The 22,127-nt window shown below is 39.0% G+C and overlaps 1 protein-coding gene across 1 annotated transcript in view; it reads left to right on the top strand.

Moving 5' to 3' along the window:
* The window catches only part of edil3a (EGF-like repeats and discoidin I-like domains 3a), a 71,912-nt gene that overhangs the window by 12,630 nt on the left and 37,155 nt on the right, over positions 1–22,127 (top strand). The window contains exon 4 of the mRNA XM_070903835.1: positions 15,308–15,421. Coding sequence (XP_070759936.1) covers positions 15,308–15,421 — 114 coding nt within the window. The remainder of the gene's footprint in view (positions 1–15,307; positions 15,422–22,127) is intronic.

Genomic DNA, 22,127 nt, shown 5'->3' with positions numbered 1-22,127 from the left:
TTGTTCTACCTATTAGTCATTTGCACCCCAAAATATGTAAAAAATAGGGTCCAGGTTTACTGGAATTACCCTTTAAGCTATTCAGTGATACTGTATATGGAGGTCACAGCAAATCACAGAGCCAGTGTGTTCAGACTGGTGGTTATTTATGCAGAAACGTATATATATATATATATTTTCCTCCTTCCATGGCCTGCAAGTCCTTTGAGCAGATTCCATCTTGCTCTTTGATCAATACTTGTCTTTGCCTTTCTCTGTGAAACACACCAGCAGTGCAGGATTGATTGAGGCTAAATGTAGGATGTGTGAGATTTTTTGAAAGCGTGGCCCTGTATTTGATCATGTATTGACAGTTGCTATAATGCTGTATTAGCCTTGCTGCCTCCACAGCTTCTTGCCACAGGATAATCAGCCAGTGTTTATGGCTGAGGCCTGTAAAGCCACAAGGAGCCATTACTGTTAGTCAATTCACCTGGGACAGATCTCAGACTGCCTTTCATCAGCACAAGAGAAAGAAAGGGACTCCATAAGGACTCACTCTGTGCTTACTCTTTGGTTCCACATTTAGGACTGCATCGGTGACCTGTTTTGTGTGTATTGCATCTGGTAAGGAGGTATCCAGTGGCGCTTATATGTCCTTTTCTTGTTTATTTTTTTCCTCTTTAATGTTTCTCCAGACCCTCTGACTCCTCGCCTTCATGTGGATTTTTATGGAGAGAAAGCAAGCAAGAGAACTAGAGATCTGACTTATTTTCCACCTTCATCTGTTTTTTGTGCTCAATTTACTGCTTAAGAGCAAGACGATAGGATAGACAATAGCACTACAGCCCCAGGCAGCATGAATGAGTATCAAAAGGAACAATGGTGGTTATGTTCTGTACATCTTAACCCTTAAACATTTGACTACAACAATATACTCTATTTGTCGGGCACAAGGCAGAGGCAGATGGAGCGTGATCAACATGGATACCGATGAACATTTTGTGTCTTTTATTGATAAAATAACTAACCTTCCCTGACGTTGTTGTCCACATGGCTTCTGCGTCACGAAACAGGCTCTGTTAGGACTCGAGGATGAACTTACCCCAAACATCCTATCTTCACATGACTCCTGGGTCATCAAGCAGACCCCAGACCCCATGTAATTTAAGTGACAATTGGCCAATTAAATAAGATAAGAGTAACTGGATGACCTGTGGTAACTTTTTTTCTTATTTTGTTGGCTATACCCATATATGAAGAGACACACATATATGTAGAGATATACTGTATATGCATGGGGTAAGTGTATGTGTCACTAGTCATCATCATCCCCAAGCTAGAGAAATATATAGACCCTGATATGTACTAAGTTTACTGTGTTACTCACTTAATGTGCTGTTCATATATGTGCACATAGACATATATACAGACATATATGGCAAATGTGTTTGTGAATGTGTTATTATGCATATGATTGCCATTTAAGACATTTAAACCTGGGTTAACACTGATTACCAGTTATAACAGTTTATTCATAAAGTTTGGTAGTAAACTTTCTTAATTCTTTAGGAAACAAATTGGTAACTAAGTAAGAATTAGGATCATTACAATTGAGGAAGGAACAGTGAGGGAAGGATGAAGTTTCGGACTTGATTAATATGTGGTTTGTGTGTATGAAGTATAAGAACTCCGTAGCAACCTTTAGACTAAAACTAAATGAATTAATTGGCTTTTTCTTTTTCCCTTTTCACCCTTTCCCCTTTTAATTAATGCGAGTTAAAATCTGTTATTTAGTATAAAATTTGATTATTTCTGATAGCCAAAGTTGAGTGTCATCCCTCTATTTCATTTTGTACCAAATTGTAATCAGGCCTATGCTACATATTTTTGGTGCTGCCTTAATTTAGTGGTATTAGCGCTACACAGAGGTCCAACAGTTTCTCCCAGCACCTCGGCCGCCCCCGTGAACACCCACCACTTCACTTTACTAGCTCACCTCTGAGTGGTTACCTGCGCCTCCTCAAGTGAAAAATGACTTGCCCTTCTCAAAACTGCCGCTGCCTCACAGGAGGTGACTTTGTAACGGCAGATCTACAGTCTGTTGTGATGGCAGGGAGAGGGAGGGAGCTCTTGTTATGCCGGCATATCTTCCACTCCTCCCATGGAGGCCACCGAGAGACGACAGTGGGTGGGATGGAGAGAGATTGGTGGGCTTGTGGTTTTCTGCTCCCTCTCACCATGATTGAAACAGTTGTTATCTCCTTCTAACTATGAGGCTGCACTGTTAAAGTCACTCCAGCAAAGATCACGATGAAGCATGAAAATTTCCTTCTCCTGTTGTAGCTGTTCTTAAATGTTAATGGCATCTCACCGGGACTTAAAAATCCCAAATCCTTTCAAATGATAATAGATATGTCCTTTCCGAACAGACAATATAATGTTTTTTGAAAGAACAGTATGCTTATATGCTTTAAACATTTATGTATTGATCTCAGATCAGAAAAAGTCAAACTATGAAATGGTTAAATTAATAACTATGAACATGCATCAAGATCAGTTCTTTGCCAGACCTATAAATACACCAGGAGTTTCCACCTCATCACCAATGTTAGGACAATAACTTTTGGAGCTGCTCCTGAGTGCCAAACATGTGGACCAAATGAGTGCTTGTTTGCTGCTTCTGTTTATAGTTATTTTGTGTCAACGATAACAGTTTTGAACCAGAAAATTGACCCATATTTCCAACAAATGATCCTGCAAATTGCCACCATGCCCACAAAATCAGCTTCCTATTCCCTATTCATCTCAGTGATGAAGCTCCACAAAGTGTTGTTGCTATTTTGTTTATAGCTCCAGGGGAAAGTTGTTCATATTTAGAAATCCACCAACTGTCTTAGATCACATGAGCAATATAGCCAAATTTTGTTTTAGGGCAGATTTTCACTTGGAGTTTAAAAAAAATCTGTTTTCGGGGCAGGCTTAGCTAACTGGATTAAGATTGATTTAAGTACAACTATAAGTTAGTGAAAAAGTTTGTTGAAGACAAACTTTTTCATGGTAAACAGGCAGAAGGAGTACTTTGTCCACAGAAAGTTAACCTATTTTCAAAATAAACAGAGGCATCGGTTTAGTCATAGTGCCTGGGGTCTGTTCTCGTAGGTATAAATCTGTCTCCTCTTAACAGCCTCTGGATTACAACAGTTGGGGAGTTTTACTGAAATTTTGCTAATCTGCACGTCAGTTTTATTTTATATGCATAATTTAGCATGAATGAACTTTTAACACCAGTTTGTTTTCTCAGAATAACTTATAACGTATTCTAAAATGTAGGTTTTTCCGGGTCAGGAATTTACACACATAACTTCTGATTGTGTTGCATTATTTCAAACTAATAGTCTGTAGTAGCAGCATATCAGTACAGTTCTATTTCATAGTTTTTGTTTAGATTTTTCACTCAAGAGTCTCAACCAATGTATTTAACTTCACAGTGTCGTATGTTGTGAAATTCTTCAAAAATCTCACATTGTTTATCTTGTCACTCCTGCTAGAGTTTCCCAAGGTCATCATTGTATCACAGATCTAAAAATGTGCCCCACTACCTGAAGTGGCCTCAGAACTATTGTGAACACTGGCAGCCTTGAGGCACTCCTCACCGCTCATTTACTGTGATGTAGAGCTGTGTGGAGGACACGGCCAGACACCCTCTCAACATTACATTCACAACCCCACTGCCCATCCATTGGTCTCCGTCTGTGGCTAGAAAGCTGCATTTACAGGAAGAGATGAATGTAGTGAATCCTGGGGGAAGGGTCCATAGTCCACCAAACATCCAAAGAAGTGACCACAATCACAGAGCCAAACCGCCAGACGCCAATGATCAACAACTCGTGGAGGGACAGTGAGTGTGTCTGCGCAGTCTCTGATGATGAGATGGATATGCTTGTGGGCCAGCAGTCTTGTTGTTCTAGCTCACTGAACATTTGGTCTTTCTTTCTTCAAAGCACCGCACATTTGTGTCACTAAAAACAGCAGAGCACCTCTTTATGTGTTGGTTCAATCATAATCTGGTCAGTACAACCGGCCTTTACATTACTTTTATGCTTCTTTTTGTCTATGTGAAGAACTAGAGATTACTGTCTAAAACAGCTGTAACACTACACGTGATATTTAAAAACAAAACAACAGCATCCACCTTTACTTTGTGCACACAGTGTTCATCAGTATATTTGAGGAGGGAAAAAGAAAGCTTACATCATAGCAGCGTAAAGGAACTTGTGCACCTGTGTGTGTGTGTGTGTGTGTGTGTGTGTGTGTGTGTGTGTGTGTGTGTGTGTAAGCCTGTAGCAGACTTAAGCTCTCTCTTAGACCTCTGCTACAGTTGTTTGTCAGGGTGGCTAATTATCTCCCTGTGAGTTATATATATATATATATATATATATAGTATACATTTATAGATAGTTCATTGGATCATGTAAGTTGGTGTTTTCTTTGGAGTTTCACCATTTTGTTAGAGCACTGGTGGTACCACCATCTAATTTTAAAGTCTCTTACACTACTTTGTTGAAGAACGACACAAACTTGCAGTTTGTGTGAAAAGATGGCCTTGCAGTGATTTTCAGCGACTGGGCTGCTACCCCAGAACAAGGCTCATGTATAATACAGTTTACATATGGTAAAATATGTTATAATAATGGTGTTAGTATATTCTATTAATATTGATATTTGTTGCTGCTCTATATGTTTTATGTTTGCTTTTACTGTGAGTGCACATGCATCCACAAAGTGAAGGAGACCCGGTCAAAGATCAGCGTTGTACTTCTATTTTCTCGGGCCTTTCTCCATCCCAGGAGGAGCTGACCCTATCTCGCCTCTGTCAGAGGGCATTTTGGATAACAAGCAGAGTAAACAAGCTGGAATCAAGGTGTTTAGGGCCACTTTCTTCTGTGCCACTGACACTGAGATGTTTTATTTAGCCTTCTAGATGGAGACTTTTGCTTGACCAATAAAAAAAAGACCTTTTTCTCAAGTTTATTGAATACAAAGAATGGGACAAACACAATTTACCAGGATCCCTCTGTGCTTGCCCTGATCTTGTCAGTGTGAGCCCTATACATGTTCTCACACCCTCAACTCTCAGCACTCGTACCCAGTATAGAAGTGATATGTCACTTTTTCCATATGCCTTCAGTAAGCACCCAGTTCTGCAAATTCTGCCAAATATAAACTGCTGTAGAAACATCATTTGAGTAAGATGACCTTTCATCCTCTCGCAAGGTGATTCTTTTCTAGCAAAATTACAAGACAGCTTTTTCCACAATGCGACTTTGCTGTTAAAACCCAATATAATGGCACAGAATGCCTTTAGGAATTTGAAGCTATATAAAATGGACCAGTGGCTTGAAGTGCAGTCTTCTTAGCAAAACATAGTCTGCTAGGGAAAGGCCAGCACTTTATAAAAGAATGTGAATGTGACAAAGTACTTCAGGAGAGGTTTTGTTAGAGCCTGGATTTCTTCAGTTATGTTTGTTGAGATTAAAAGAGAAAATTACAAGAAACAAAAGCTTTGGAAATGTATACTTAAGATGTTGTGAAGAAAAACAGCAAAAAAATAATGAGATGAGAATTGCCTAAAAGAAGCCTGGATGTATTTCTTCACTTTAGTGGTTTTTTCCCCTGCCTTGTTCCCAGTCCCTGAGCACCCATTCACCTGGTTTATCCTTCCTGTGGAGGAGTTATAGGGAGCGAGCTGGTACCAGGGCCTAATTGTGTAAGGCCCCCTCGGACACTTGAGCTGCGTTGTCACCTCCAAGGCTCTGCGGTAAGGATGGACCTGTTGGCAGATGGCCAAAGCATAAATAGAGATGCTTTTCCAAATCCCAGGTGCCGGAAAAGAGTTAGACTCAGTCTTGCCCAGGGCTTTTGGCTGGCACTGCAAGCCAAAGCAGAACACTGATAAATGTTCAGCTTGACTACACAGAGCTGCATTAATTCAGTATGGTCAGTGTGTGACCAGATTAGTATCAGTGTTGTTTTACTACGGACTGAGTACATTCAATGTGACTGAAGAGACTGAGGTCGACGGACATGAGAATGGCCAGGTTGTAAACCATAACATAGGATTTTGGCTGGTGCCTAGCAATGATAAATGATATAGATGTGTGAATTGCCGTTATGGGCATTTATGGAATCTCCTCTCGTGTTCATTAGACACAGGAAAGGGTAGTTCAGAGAGAGGGTCAGCAAGGAAATGAATGAATAAAATCAGTGTGAAATTACTCTCTGTTGAGAACCATTGAAGCATCTTAATTCAGCAGCACTATCAATATTAAACTCAAACTCAAACTGCATAAGTCATTCAGAATATGACCCTTATCAAAACCCTTTTTCTTTTGATGGATATGATTTTGAATATTTGGTCATGACGCAACTTTTTATTCAAATGTTTTAAACTAAACTTTTTAAATCCTTTATGTCTACTTGTGTTCTTATCTCTAATATAATTTTGTCTTTTATTTGATTGTGAAAATAACAAAGGCTTTCAGTAAAGTTAAAAACAACATAGTGTATTTATATTTGTTATTTGTTAACACATTGTATACTCAAATATGGTAGTCTCGTAAGAGCAGATGTCTCTTGTTATCCTTATTTCCCCCCACATTAAGCCCATGCTTGCTCTTTTCCCCTCACCTACCTCCACTCTCTATCTGCATCTCATACCATTAAACAGTTTCGTAAGTGTACCTCGGTGAAGTTAAAGAGCTTGTGGATCACAATGTTGTTCCAAGGTGGATCAGTATTCCCCTCACACACCTGCTGTGGAGGCTCCATCTGTAAGCTTAAAATGACACTTAAGGCTTTCCTCTGAGTGTCAATCTGCCTTCTGCGCACCCCAGCTTCAGAGGAGCCCCCCGGTCTGCATGTCTTCCAAATGATGAGTGTTTTGCTTCTCGGATTCTCAAATCTCTCTGAAATGCATCCTAAGATACCTTTTCAAGGGCTTCAGGAGTGCTGCTGTGAATAACTTCTCAGTGGGTTAATCCTACTTCAAAAAGAGCGTCCTTGGAATACACTATTTTTAATCTGGAATTCACAACTTCATGTATCATCATATCCCTTGAAACATACAGCATGCACCACTGTGAAAACTAACCTGCATGTGAGATGAGATTTTAGACATTTCTATATAGGAGAATAATAATAAAATCAATGCTCATGCTGGATGCGTATGACCAAGGCTGAGACATAGCCACATGAATTCACATTTCAAAGATACATCGGGTGATTTTAAATCTCTCTTTCAGCTGGTTGTGTGACTTCATCAGACCCTGGATAGGAGTCCTGTCTTATGTGGTGATAGTCACTTCAATAGCATGGGTAAAGCTAGGATAGATTGACAGGATAGATTGACAGTGGAGACAGGCACTTCCGTGTTCCATCTTCTATCTCTGACTCAACTTGGAGAGACAGGGCTTGTCTTAGCCTTGTGTAGTGTGGACTAGACACATTTCACTGCACCAGGACCTGTCAAACACAACATCCAAGGGTGATCGCCCATATGTAAAGATGTCAGCACTTCTTGAAGAACAGTAGCATTATAGAACTATCCAGACTGGAATTCATATAGGCAAGCAAGAATATATTCAACATAGATACTGTATGTCCAATATGTGTGTGTATTGCCTCCACAGTATACGCTAAAGCTTGTGTGAGCATTCAGTCATGAAAAAATTAATGAGAAGCACACACACCAACAGGAGAGAGGATATTAGATATGACATTTTATGAGATGCAGGTGTAAAAACATTGCATGTATCTGGCTTTTACTGGTAATAAAGCCCTCACTCTCTACATACAACCTACTGAGGTGTCCTGTTCCCACTGAGATGTGAGCAGGTGGCTCTTTTATCTCCGGTTCTTTCCAGTGGGTGCTGTGTTACATCAAAACTGCCAAAAATAAGGCTAGGGGGAGGGGGTAATATTCACAAAAGAAATAAATAACCATGAGGATCGCATCACTGAGGGAATGGAAGACAAGACAGCACGCAAGGTATGCTGTTCTTATCACAACTGTAACTCTTATTATTGGCTGAATGCATGAATTTATATTGTTCCCATGGTGTTTACATGAAAAACATTAAATTATATGTAATGGCCTGCTATCTTAGATATGTCTTGATGGTCACTGAATAACACTGTGCTGTTGAGTATATAAACAGTTTGTATAAGCCTAGAACTAGTGTTGTATAATATGTCCTTGAGGTGGACCACATATAAATATACCAAATAATCTTTATCCTCAAACATGAAATTCTTTTTCATGTTTAATTTTTTTGCTCTCATAACTTCCTAAATAAAATGCTCTGTTACAGAGCTTGTAGGCTAATCACATACATTCTTCCTACTCTAGCATCTAGACTTGCATCCACAAGTCATGTAAATCACTGAATTAATTCTATGTGCCCACGGATTGCTATCATTTTTCAGTATCAAATCCAGCATCTGCACTACCACCATGAATCACAGGGCATCAACAGCAGCCTGTCTCAGGGTAAACCCTAACTTAAACTTTATTTTAACCTAAAACAATAGGATGATTACTCCCAAGGAAGTACAAGTGTTCAAGGTCAGGGGTCAATTATGTGGCAGGCATAAACCTCGGTCGTCCACTACATTCCTGTCGATCACTGACCGTAAAGGTCAAACCACTGCTTCTTGAGAGGTCAAGAGGGGGCTTTTGTGGCTCTGTGACATAAAGACAGATGAGGTGAAACTTCCCCATGGGAAACTGTGCATGTGGGCTAAAGTGAGTCCAGATGCAGATACGTAACACGATGAGACATCTCCACATGAATGTGAAGTCTTGACTAACCTCCAATAGTGTGGCTCACAGTGTCTTGGCAGAGGAAAAAGAAGGCTTTACATAGTTTTACCCAACAACCGACTGTAATTTAATGAAAGACGTGGGTGAGATGTAGGGGCAATACTGCTGGGACATTACCTTTCATTCTGCTAATTAAGTTTGGGGGCTTTACAAGTGAGAGGATTACAAGCTATTTGCAGGCATTTATTTCAATCATTTGTGTGGTTTATGTTGTTGTTTAGGGCCAGATTAGGCTTTCTGATGCTACTGCATATATATTTAAGTCCAATTTCTGTCCTCTAGGAATACAACTAGTGCCATAGATGGAAAACGCACATATAGCCAGTCAAAATGTTGCTTTTTATTTTTATTTTTTACAGAATTTGATAATTTATTTCAATTTTTCAAAAAAAGAATTGCAGCAAACATTTGCTGTCTAGCTGTAATGTCTTTTTATTTTCTGCAAGCATGGACACATGTCTTGTCTTGCACCTTTACTTGTTGAACAAGCTAGCGAACAAACATCCACATGGGAAAAGTGTACATGCGAATGTCATTTTGCAGGCTGGACTGAACTGCTATCTAGTCGGCCCTAGCAGTGTAAACAGTGTAAAAATGTACCGCAACATCGGTCACTTTAGATGTTAAATGGTGTTATTTAATACCACTTTTAACATCACACTGTCTACACCAGTTCTTGGTTTGTAAGCCACAGTCACAACGAGTCTGGTTACATTGCATCTCCGGTGTAGCTGATCAGCTGTCAAACACGTAACACACTTTGAAGTTAAAGTGGCGTTTCGAAATATGTTTCCAAAGAGATTCTTTTATTTACCTTTAAAATGATACAAAAAAAAATATTGTACATGATTTCTGTCTGTTTTCTAACTGTGGTTGGTGTCACTTCTCTAACCTCTTATTTGAAGTGTCTTCCAACACCAATTGCCACACAATCATTTACACTCAAACAGGCACAAAAGGTTTAATACATCTCTATGTGCCTCATCTTCATGGCACATTTACATCTTCAATATCTCTCCTTTGTGCAAGATTTGACACAATACCTTTTACTGTTGAATGAACTGGAAAGCAGTTTCATCGGGGCTGTGCATTTGTGTGGCTGTAGCAGGTGCAGCTGCCGTAGAGGTCAGTGTAGCCCAGTGGAGAGGGCACAGGTGACCCCTCCCAAAGCGGGCTTGCTCCTGTAGCCAATTTAGCGCTCACAGCCAGTGCTAGTTCCTGACACATAGCACTGTTCATTGCTCTCATTATTGTCCAACCGAGACACTTTTTAGAGAGCAATAGAGGAGCAAAGCCAGGGAGTGAGACGTTCCAGTGGACCGATGAGAGTCTGACCAGAGAAGAAGAAATATAGCTTGGGGTTCAGAGCCTTAGCTTTAGGAATGAAAGTGGCTTTCTGTGTGAAAGGGTAAGGCATAATAATAGCACCTGGTAGTCTATGGTATTAATCCTTTCATTAATATTAATTTTAATGTCTCACAAGAAAAACAAATGAATTTATAAAAATTCACAATGAAGTACAATATAGTATATTCATTAATGAAGAAATACGTTCTACAGGGGACTGACACAATGAAAGATATACATGTGTTCAGTTTCTGTTGAGACTGTATCACATTTGATTCAACACTATTAATGGTTAGCTAGTGACGATGTATAGTGTTGCATTTTGTCCACCGCTGTATGTGTAGTGGGTGGACAAAGTAACATGAACACCTTGCAAAGTATTACAATCTAATGGGAATGGATACAGTCTTGTTTGAATCAGCATCATCCTGAACATTATAAGCTTCATTAAAGTAGTATTATTGGAGAGCCAATGTATTGTATTGCATTAAATTGTACACCTGTTAGTTTTATTGTCTCCATCCACCGTAGAAGTCTTTACTCAAAGTGGCTTGTTAAATCATTATAACCAAGATAGCACCATTCCCATTAAACTGCAGACATCAGGTGCAAAATGCTGTTTTACCATGTTTAACACCTTAATGACAGATTTAACTTTGACTATTATTAGTTAGGGAAACTCCTTGGATGCATGCTGTAACTGTGTTACAAACGTGTAAATCTTTCTCTCTGTACATTTATTTCACCCTCTCTTCTCTTTCTTTCACAGTTTCTGTCTCTCCCATACTCTTCTCACCTCTCCTCTTTAGTTTTTTATCCTGTGGATTAACTGCATTCCCTGAAGTAATCCCTCTTCTCCCACCTGATTTACTGGCAATACACCGCTTTTAAGTCTCACTTTCCCTGCGCTGATCTCCCAGGGGCTGATGGCCTCTCATAAAAGGGAAGCAAATTGTAAGATGGGCTAGCTGTGTTTTCCTCTCTCCATGGTGTGTTGTGCTCTAGGCTATTTGAGTGGCTTGCCCATTTGGCTCACCTTTGTATTTGAACCTACAGTAGTGGTGGCAACAAAGCAGGATATGAACTGAAAGGGTAACAACAGTGTCACTTATCTAAGTTCAACAGTGAAATAAGAGTGGCTTGTGCTGGTTACAGAATGAGTTGAGAATTGTTTGTTTTTTGAGCTAATGTACATTCCTGCCCTGTGATCCCCTTCATGTGCATTCCTGTTTCCATTTTTTTTCTTGATTTCTTATTCCTTTGACATTTGAGGTAATGGTTTCCACATTATACTCAAGAGCTTGCTCTACTGCAGCATTTGTGTCATTTATGTTAAGATATTCACATTAATGCGTCTGCATTTATTAACAAATGGATCTACATTCAGTTAATGCATTGAATTCATTATATCTCAATGTTCACAGGTGGCTATAAAATCACATTTCCATTTGAGCGTTCCACTAAGGCAATAAGTAACGACCAAATATACCCAGTACAAATGACTTCTGCTGTGAAATGCATGAATGATGTTTCATATGGCCATGCTGTACCCTTGATTAATTGATTGATTAATAACTGTATTAGTATTTTTGTTGTTGTCACAGTTGCCAACAATTAGTGGTTCTTTAGGATTAGAGCCATTCAAAAACTGAAATGCTGAATTGTTTAATGAGGATTGGCCGTTGCTTTTCTCTATAAGGCGAGCTCCAGTTGGCATTCTTCAGTTTAACAGGATCGTAGGGACCCTCGAACTGGAATTAATTATAACATAATCCCGCTTGATTGCAGTAACCTCCCATAATCAAGATGTTTCCTTTCTGACAAATGCTTGTTTGTTCATCTCTGTGCTAATAATGTGTTGAAAGTGGGAGGCTAGTTTCTTGTATTAGTCATGCCGGCTGTTTTTGGATTTGTAATTATATCAGATTGTCCTGTACTAGCTCATCAAAGCACAGTTACAGTTACTGCTGAGGCTGGAGCATAAGAAAGATCGCAGGGAAACATGAGGAAACTGGCTTAAAGCATGATTCCGAATCACACTGGAGACATGTTAGGTACTGGAAGTAGCTATGGGGAAGTGCAATAACAACTGATTACTGCATAGTTTGCATCTGATTATAGCAAGCAGTTGGAATATTGCAACACGCCTAAAAACACCCCAGTAATGGGAGACCTTGAGTATTTGCGTGATAAGGCAGGATTTAGACCATGACAAATACCTGATCTTGAACAATTTTCAATCCAATTTCATCAAATAACCAGATAAATCAAATCAATTTTTGTGTTTTTTGAAAATGCAATGCTTTCACTCTTCTCGTATTAAAGTTTTTATAATGCTTATGCAGGATGTCATGGAGATCACAAACTTGTTTTTGTCCCTCTCAAAGCCCCAGTCCGTGTTATATGTACGGTGCATCTCTCAAGTTGTCTCATACATGTTGAGTCTCCATGATGCAAAACAATGTAGAATCAACTACATTGTCCCCAACAGACTGTAGACAACGTAGATCCAGCCATGATGTAATTTTGGGAAGATGGGGACTGTGGTTTTATTAAATGACTTCGAAAATGTCTTGGGAAACAAGAGGTCAATGAAAAACAGCTACACGTAGACATGCACAAATAGACAATCACAAACCATCTGTGCAAAAATAAGGCAAAACCCCTCATAACAAATATCGTATGTATGAATCTTCACGGCTTGACAGGTATTGGGTAAATATGTTTCACTTCCCTCTATTATAATTTATATGTTCCATCATGATTTAAGGTGAGTGGACCCTGCAGTTTGCATTTGATCTACCTACTTTGTTAACAGCATAGTTGTGTGTTGATGCAGTCTGTCTTTGAAGAGTGTTTTAGTGCCAACTGTGAAAATCAGCTCTTTTGTTGTGCTCTGTAAGCCACAAGATAACATGCTGGCTGGTAAAACTATTTTCTTCAATCTTCCCTAAGAATGATGCGCTAAAATTTGAAGTTGAGTCACATCACATTCAAAGAATTAGTGTTATTCAGTTTATTTCATGTGCAGTACATTTGATGTATCACCAACTGTATTTTGATAAAATGGCTGTATAGCAGAGGATTAACAACTAGCAGGGCTTCTCAGTCGTTAACTATATCTGAAGCAGGATGTAGCCGCCACACTACAAGACACAGCAGGCCTTGTCTTGCATGTGCCGGCTGTGTGTTCACAAAGAAAAAATTAATGAAATAAAAACACAGTGCTAGATGGTGTTCAAGATTTTTTACGCACCCAGACACACAGGCCAGATGTCTCCTCATGCATACCAGATAAATGAAAACAAAATAGATGTGCGTTTCAAGTTCAACCTGCCACAACTCTTTTATGGTCTGTTGGGAAAGATTTTACTGCTCAATTTCATCAAACATCTTTTCACCCAAATATAATTGTCTCGCGGGTCCCATGGATGGATTTCTGGGCGATTCTCAAAACATTTCTCATTTCCCTCTCTCTTTCTGTGCCTCTGTCCCTCTCTTTTATTTCACTCTATTCATTTATTTATTTTTTAGGTTTCTGCTCTGCTGCAGATTAAAGATGCGACTGCTTCCAGTCACAGTACCTCAGTGACCATTATGTGTGAAGACCATGACTATATTTCTCCAGAGCAAAAGACATTCACAGAAAAAAGATATATTTTGAGATATTATTAATGCTCCCAAGTGACTATTATAGATATTATAGATAAAATCTCAGAGAGATGAGGCACCATGACAGACTTACTTTAATCATGTTTCACTTTCTTAAGCTCTCCAAATCTCATGCCTGGTTACGTATTCATGAAGCCAAAATGTACCTATGAGTCACAGACGGCTCACGGTATGTTTTAGAGGATTAAAAGTCTTGTAGCAGCCATAGGCAAGTTTGGAAATCATTAGAAATTTGTTGAAAGTTGTTCCAAAGTTTACCCCTTGTCCTCCCTCCCCTCATAAACGATCCCAATAATCCCCTTTCCCTTAACTGTACCTATAATAGAACAGTGCAAATGGGTGGGGTTGTGGCCTGTCACCTTCTGTCAGAAAAGAGCTGTTTCAGAGAGCAATTACAAAGCAAAGGAGGCTGTACAGTAGAAGATAATTATGTGACTTTAAATGATGCATATTAGAGATTGATAGTCTGTTCTGTGCCATTAAATAATGGTAAGGCCTAAATAGACTAAATCTGATTCTGGCTGGTTACGATTTGCTCATATCTTGCTGTAGCAAGAGAGAGGCTACATGTGATGAAATATTAGTTAAATAGCATAATGTCAGCTAAACAAAAATTTCAAATTCAAAGGCCTCTCTGAGTTATGAATAATCCATATTAAAATGTTTTGTTAGCTCTGCTGCTTTGGCTGGATTATTGATGTAAACAGACAGGCCAACTTAACTTGACTGTATGAAATTTTTACCATTGCTAATTTTCTTCCATTTTACTAACACAAAGCCTCAGAGTGGCTGTTTGCTCAACAGTCAAATTGCATTTGTCGATGTAATGCAGTTTGACTGTTTAGCACCCAAAAGAGGGCTGCAACTCCACTGCAGTTTTAATTCTCTCTCATTTTTTATCATTAATTCATCATCTGGTCCACACAACTATTGGCAGATATTTATAGAAACTGGCCAATCTGAAACAGTACAGGGGTTATGGTAACAGTTGTAATTGTAACTGTAGTAATTGTTTTTAGAATGATAATATGATGCTTATTTTACATAGCTTTGTAAAATTTAGCAGGCATAGTTTGCAGAGCAAAAGAATGGTGTACAGCGCTCACATTGAAAAGTACCCTGAAAAGTATGATAATTATTTAAAATACAAAGGAAGTACACTAGGTTAATTGTTCTTAACATTTCAAAACGTGGGCCAGTGTTCTAGCATTAATGGTCTCTTGAGGAGCTATTTGATTTATTAGTTTCAAGAAACCAGTGTCTTTGTGAGAGCTTCTATAGGCAGACAGAATCAAGTAACACACAGAGAAAATTCAATATATGCTGCCTACCAGTGCATGCTAATGAGGATGAGGTCTATGTAATTGCCTACATGTCTGCTTCAAATAAATGAACGCACCTTTTTTTGTTTCTTGGCTCTTCCAGATATTAATGAATGCGAAAGGGATCCATGCAAGAACGGGGGCATTTGCACAGATCTGGTTGCCAACTATTCCTGCGAATGCCCAGGGGAGTACATGGGGAGGAACTGTCAATACAGTAAGTGCTCATGTTTCTTTTTTATGTTTGTCTTTGAACTCTTTTACAACTGTCCATTCATTTTTAACAGCACACCTGATGTATTATTTGCTAACTTGCCAGGTAATATATTAGCCAAGCAAACTGGTCGATCAAAGGCAAAAGTTTGCTGGTAATTCCCATAAGGAACATCCAACCATGCTTCAGTGGATGTGCATATATTTATTATTATTATAGATATTTTTGGTTTACATGTAAACATGCCCACATCTTATTTTGTTCACAACAGTATTCAGATGTCAGAAAATCAGAAAATTGCACATAGCGTCATGGCTGCTCATAGTTAGTGAAGGAGTCACCCATCTGAAGGGTGAGCTGTCAAGTGAAGAGGACTGATAAGTGTAGGAGCCACCATGTGCTCAGTCTGCACCATTGCAGGTAAATAACTATATGTTTGAGTGAAATTAGAGAAGCCACAGAGAGGGAAAGGAGGCGTTTGCAACATTTGACATAAAAAAACACTCTCTCTTCATGTGTCAAGAGTTGTTGTTTGAAAGGTGTTAATTTTAGTCCGTATTGTGTCTCACACAACTCTTGCAAGTTCAGGTTTTTTTTCTAATACATAAGGAAAAGTCTGGAGTGTTTATTAAATAATTATATTGAATTAGATGTAAATAATTATATCTTATTAGATGGATTTAAGGATATACTTATGATGCCTGACAGACTGAAAACATGAACATTGTGTGGAATGTGGAAGACTTTAGATTTTCAAGTTTTAAAGAAATAATAAATGATCATGCTCCACTAGTCGTTGCCAAAAACATACAGGGTGAATTTCAGTGCGGTTTCCCTGGAATCCTTCCTGTCCAGTGTTAGAGAAGATCAACTCATACCCTTCGTGTATTTTCTTACAACATAAGATATGCAGAAGTGTGCACAGCCCATTTATTAAAATTTCATTAACATTATGAAAATAAATCCACATTTTCCTTTATATTTGTTTAATAGAAAACATGAATAACAAGCAAGATTGCTCAAATTCTGCATGTTCAGGCAAACACAATGAACCTTACAGGAAAATAATAAAAAAAAATCAAAACATTTGATTTCATTTGTTTTGCCCAGTGGCTATGTGGAAAGGGAGAGAGAGCTTCTGTCTTTTCAGAAGTGGCTTTCTTTCTGCAAGACGCCAGAGAGCTCAAAAGGGGCTCGTGTTTATTATGCAATTGTGGGGATTTTGTCTGCTCAGTCTAAGAACATATTAGGATTAATGTATCAGTGGAGTCGGAGCCCTGAGTCACTCCTGCTCTGCTACTCACAAATTAATTCATCAGATTTTCTATCTTAGGTGCAGCACAGTTGTTCAGCAACAGACTAGACTTCTGCAGACAGGAATTTTGAACAAGTCTGCATCGAAAAGAGAGAGATTTTGGGAGTTGTTATAACAGAAGGCAGGGGGAATTCTGTGAATAGAAAGGAGTAAAGAGACACAGCCTGTCTGATTACTGACGGTTGGTGTAGTAAGCGAAAAACTCAAGGAGAAAGATTCAGTCTTGCTGATTGAACATATGCTAAGCTCCATTATTTGTTAAATGATGCTCATTTCCATGTTCCCATATAAATTCAATATTTGTTCAGCATATTATGCAACCATTAATTCAGCCGGTTATTTTCAAAGTTACAGCGCAGTCTATAAGTATTAGGATGGTTTGTTTTGATTCTGTACTTCAACACATTACATTTGAAATGAAACAATGAGATGAAAGTGCTGACTCTCAGCTTTAATTTGACTGTGTTTACATCCACTGCAGATGAACTGTGTATAAATTGTAGTATTTTTTATACATATCCCCTGAGGGTAAAAAGGGCAATAAGTCCCACACTGTTCACCCAATATAGATGTAAACAACCCCAAACACCCCTGAGGCTGAAAGTCAGCCCTATAACCTGTTTTTTTTTGTTTCATTTGAAATCCATTGCACTAGATTACAGCCAAGCATACCTCAGTCCTACTGTAATACTGAACTGTGTGTTTTCTGACAAGGTTGCTTTATGCTTTACAACTGAATCGAGAGACTGGATTACCTGGAACAGGAACGCAATCTATTACAAAATATATAAAAGAAAACATTACAAAGACAAATGACGAAATTGTAGTTGCTCCTCCAACTAATATCCCTCAAAATTTAAAAACCCACAGCTACATTTCTAAGCATAAATGATATGAATGATAACCAGAAGGATATTATAAGGTTTATGATAAATTACTGTCACCACTCTCTGTGTCAGTTTACCAGACACACTGATCTGAGGTTTAATGCTTAAAGTGGTGATTTAGAAATGCAGTCCCTTCAAGTTGGGGGACTTGTGAATGACAGATTGAAAAAAATAGTGGTCAAAATCGAAGCAGCTAAGGCCGAGATATCCAGACTTGTAGTCCCTAGTATGGTTGACACCATTTCCCATTTTGAAACTCAGTAGCGTCTTTCATTACACTCTCCCTGCCTGGTAAACGCCCACATCCCTGCCCACTTTGTATCGCAGACTCTCAGCTAAAAATGTGTAGCCTTCAAGCTAAAGCTGAGATAACCCTGATGACTTCACTGCGACATCATTTGAGTTATTTTCCCAGGTTTGATAAAGCTTCTCCAGAGCCCTTTTTCTCACAAGCTGAGTAGTACTCCTCGTGATGAGTAAACTGAACATGTGTGACCCTTTTAAAATCAAAATCCAAATGTTGCTATTTAAATGCATTATTTGTTGAATATGTCGCAGCCTTATCATAAGAAGTACAGTCGGTGGGGTCCCCGATGAATACAGCACACATGGAAATGGGTAGAATGCCTGGAATGCACTTTTATGCAAGGACTCGTCATCTCCTCTGACTTGTTCCTTCAACCCACGCTGTGTGTGTGGGCAAGTCCTGCGCGCACATTGTACAGATTAAGCAGCTGTACATTTTCTGGTTACACTAGAAATCAGCGTGAGAATACTATATGAAGGCAGCAGTGAGCTTTTGGCCATTGCCTGCCTTGTCAGTGATAATCCGATTTTTACTCAAATAATTACAATGGCGTCAATATTTGATTTCCATGATCCAATGGAAAGCAAGAAGTGAGAAGAAGAAACATATCCATCACTTGCCAACATGAATCCCATTAAAATATACAAGAAGGCATAAACTACAGTGAGATAACACTTTGCACAAGATGCTTCAGACCTTCTGCTGAAACAAATTTGGGATTGTTACTGCTGTAATCATCCAGAGTCTCACTTTCAGACACTAAAATGGGTTTAATGGTCAGTTAAAGATCCAATATTGAGGAAAGGCGATGACGATTCAGGGCCCCATTTTCCGAAAGCAACTTAAGGCTAAGATGAACCATCTGCCTTGAGCATAAGCTAAATCGATTTAAGTACACCAAGTTTAGCTTAAACTTACTTTCCACCTGTAACATCAAATAAAACCCAGTAGCCCTGTGTCAAATAAACTGCAGTAAACTGGAAGCTCTGGCTGTTTACTGCAAATTAGGCTACGTTTTCATGATGATGAAGTGTAAATAATTTTATTGTCTTGTTTGTTTAATTTTTCCTTTTATTTAGTTTAGATTTCCGTTCTTACATTAGAATATGTTGAGGGCATATCTGCATCTCTTGAAGCTCTATTTACAGTGACCAAATCTTTCCATCGCTTGTAGTGACAGACATAATAGAAGCATGTTGATTTTCATGTGGTGAAATGTAAAATGCGTCCTTGGCTTCTCTTTAAGGCACCCAATTTGAGAACCACTGCTTTACATATGTAAATATGGTTTACATCAATATGCCAGGTTACTTTTAAATTAATTGATCATCATCTTCAGCGTCATGGATAATGTTGCCGATATATCATTATTTGATCAGTATTGGCCTAAAAAATCCTGTATCTTTTTGTTCCTGTTTATTTCATTTTTAGTTATTCTTAGTTATATTCTTTATTAGAATATTGATTGCTGCCTTGCACATGTTTAAATATATAACTGCACATAAACAATACACTCATACATCCATATATAATACATACAGGTGCATTTCTCTCAGTCTCATTTGCCACCTGAACCTCTAGTGTATGGCTGACGTCTGCTTTGTGTGTTTATTATTTTCCTCATCCCCTCTTTCTGCCGCATGCTCATTAGTATTGGTGTGCTGGCATTAATTTCAGTTGGGCTCTAATTTGTTTAGGCTGTAGGTAGGGCTTGTGGGAGATGGATTCAGCTGTCACATCACGGTAGTGGTGGTGTTAGTGATGTGTGCTGTCACAGAGCTGATGTATGCTCAGGGGCCAGCAGGCCAAGGCCCGGGGGCTGGCTGGCTCTGCCGCTCTGACGGACGACTGGCAGGCAGCTCGTTAAGAGTGGCCCATCATTGCCGCAAGGTGAGAAGGACCGCGACTTTGCAACAGTGTCTTGCCACAACATCCACATAGAATACCTTACAAGAGAAGTGCCCAAGATGTACAACATCTAGACAAATAGGAAATGGTGTTGATGCAATATTACACCTCAGCCCTAACGTCAGGTCAAAATGAGGAAAAATTCATTCCATTTCACTTCAGGAGTTAAATCAGGCTGATATTCCATTTGGGCTTGTGCCAGAATAACGTGTAAATTCTTGGGATCCCTAACCAATTGAAAGTCAGGATTCATGAAGAATGTTGTATTTCTCTTAGTATGGGTGTGCACCCTCGACATTCTTTACATTTGGTCGAGAGATATCACCCTCAACTCAATTAACACTGCTTAGACTGCCGTTTAAGGACATACCTAATTGCACAAAGCAAATTATGTTGATTGGATTATTCAGGAAAATATGATGACACGTTGATCATATCGCCCTCTGTCGGTCAGTTTGAAACATGTTTTTAGGCATGCTAATAGCTACTTGATGGATTGCTATGAAATCTATACATTCACGCTGCAACACCATCACTTCTGGGTGGAATTGATCACTGAGCCTGCAAACAAACCCTTAGGATTTGAAATGTACATTGCTTGTTTATTTTCATAGTTATGGCTAAAAATCATATAATGGGATAAGTCTATTCTAATCAATTTCTCCCTGGCCCAAAGCGTGTCCAATTTTGCGACATCTGTTCATACAATTTGAACTTTAAGATATCTTGCTGACGTACTAACCTCCACCGCTAAGGCAGAAAGATACTTTTTCACTCTGTGTTAAGGAGAGAAAGCCAATGAAATATACAGGTATCCATTGTCTCTGGATTACAAGGATTAGGCCGTGAATGCAAATGCAACTTGGATTACTGTATATCCAACACAATGGTCATTTTGTAAAGTCCTAGCCTGCACTCTGATAAGAAAGGACCCCCATCTTTCTAAGCCATAGGTTTGAACTGGTTTACCATGTCTTAAAATGGAAGCTGTTTATCCTTTCCAAGACTTGTTAAAAGGATCAAATAAAGTTTATCCATCTGATATCGAAAAATCAGTAGCTTTCTCTTCAGAAGTAGGCTACGGCATCCACCTACACCATCCTCCATCAGTCTGGAGGCGATGAGTCACACACAAGGAAGAACTAGTGAAGCAAGAGTAATTTACCATAGTGGAATATATAAACACATCTTTGGCAGTACACACACACACACACAGATATATACTCTTTGCTCTTTTCCTGTCTCCAGTCGATCCCTCTGGACTGTCCTCAGACATTACTCACTGTCTCCCTGGCTCCCTGTTGCCTAGAACCCCACTGTTTTAGCAGCTGGTCGTGCTAGGGTTGTTTTCATTGTTCATTCTTCTCTGACTCTTGGCTTTCTTCTGTGGCGAAAGTCTCATAGCACTCAGCGCTGCCAGCTTCATTGTCCGCTGGTACAGTATGTGTGTGTTTGCCTTGTCTGTCTTTGTGACAGTGCTGGGTTTGCAATGCTTAGGTGTTTTGCTTAAATGGTGAAGACGGCATCACAGCCTCCTAGTGACCATTGCTCCGGGCTTCCCCTGAAGGCTGGTTTACACAGACACTTACAGCTCAGCCGGCATGAGGAGGCTGTGCCTCTGGCTGAACTCTGCACTTGATATGGTCTCATTCATGTCGGACATTTCCACATTCCCTCAGCTTTCCCAACACTTGTGGTGTCCATGTTCTTAAACACATCTATTTAATCATCTGTGACCAGAGACACACTAACAGAAGAACTCTAGTGAGTTGCGCAAATTTTAGTCAGATCCACCACTGTACACAAAAACAAGTAGTAACTTCACTATCCTGTTTTATTGCTCTAATCTCTTTTATCCCTGTTGTCACTAGAAATAAATGTCTTAAATAATCATCTTTTTTTGGGTCAGACCATGATTTACCAGAATACTGTCAAGTATTACAGTGAAAAAGGTTCTTGTTGAGAAGGTGGTAGCTGCAGAATTATACAGCATTCGTATAATTGCAAATCATGTTCAATTAGGAAAGATTTTTAAAAAAGATTATAAATCTTTACATTTAGGTCAACTATACGCCTGACTTAAAGACTAATTAAAACTTAAGCATCAGTCATAACTAACACAGCACATCTTCAATACCGCTGTGACGCTTTGCAGACTTCAAACCGACTTTGTGTCACCTCAACTGTTTAGTTTTGCTTCAAATTGCACAGCGTGGGAAACCAAGCAGATGTTTTGTGTGCAAATGAAAAATAAATAAAATTGTATATGATAGTATGTATTATATTTATCTA

This window comes from Enoplosus armatus, chromosome 4 (assembly GCF_043641665.1).
Source record: "Enoplosus armatus isolate fEnoArm2 chromosome 4, fEnoArm2.hap1, whole genome shotgun sequence".
NCBI lineage: Eukaryota > Metazoa > Chordata > Actinopteri > Centrarchiformes > Enoplosidae > Enoplosus > Enoplosus armatus.
This window is presented reverse-complemented; position numbering and strand designations above follow the sequence as displayed.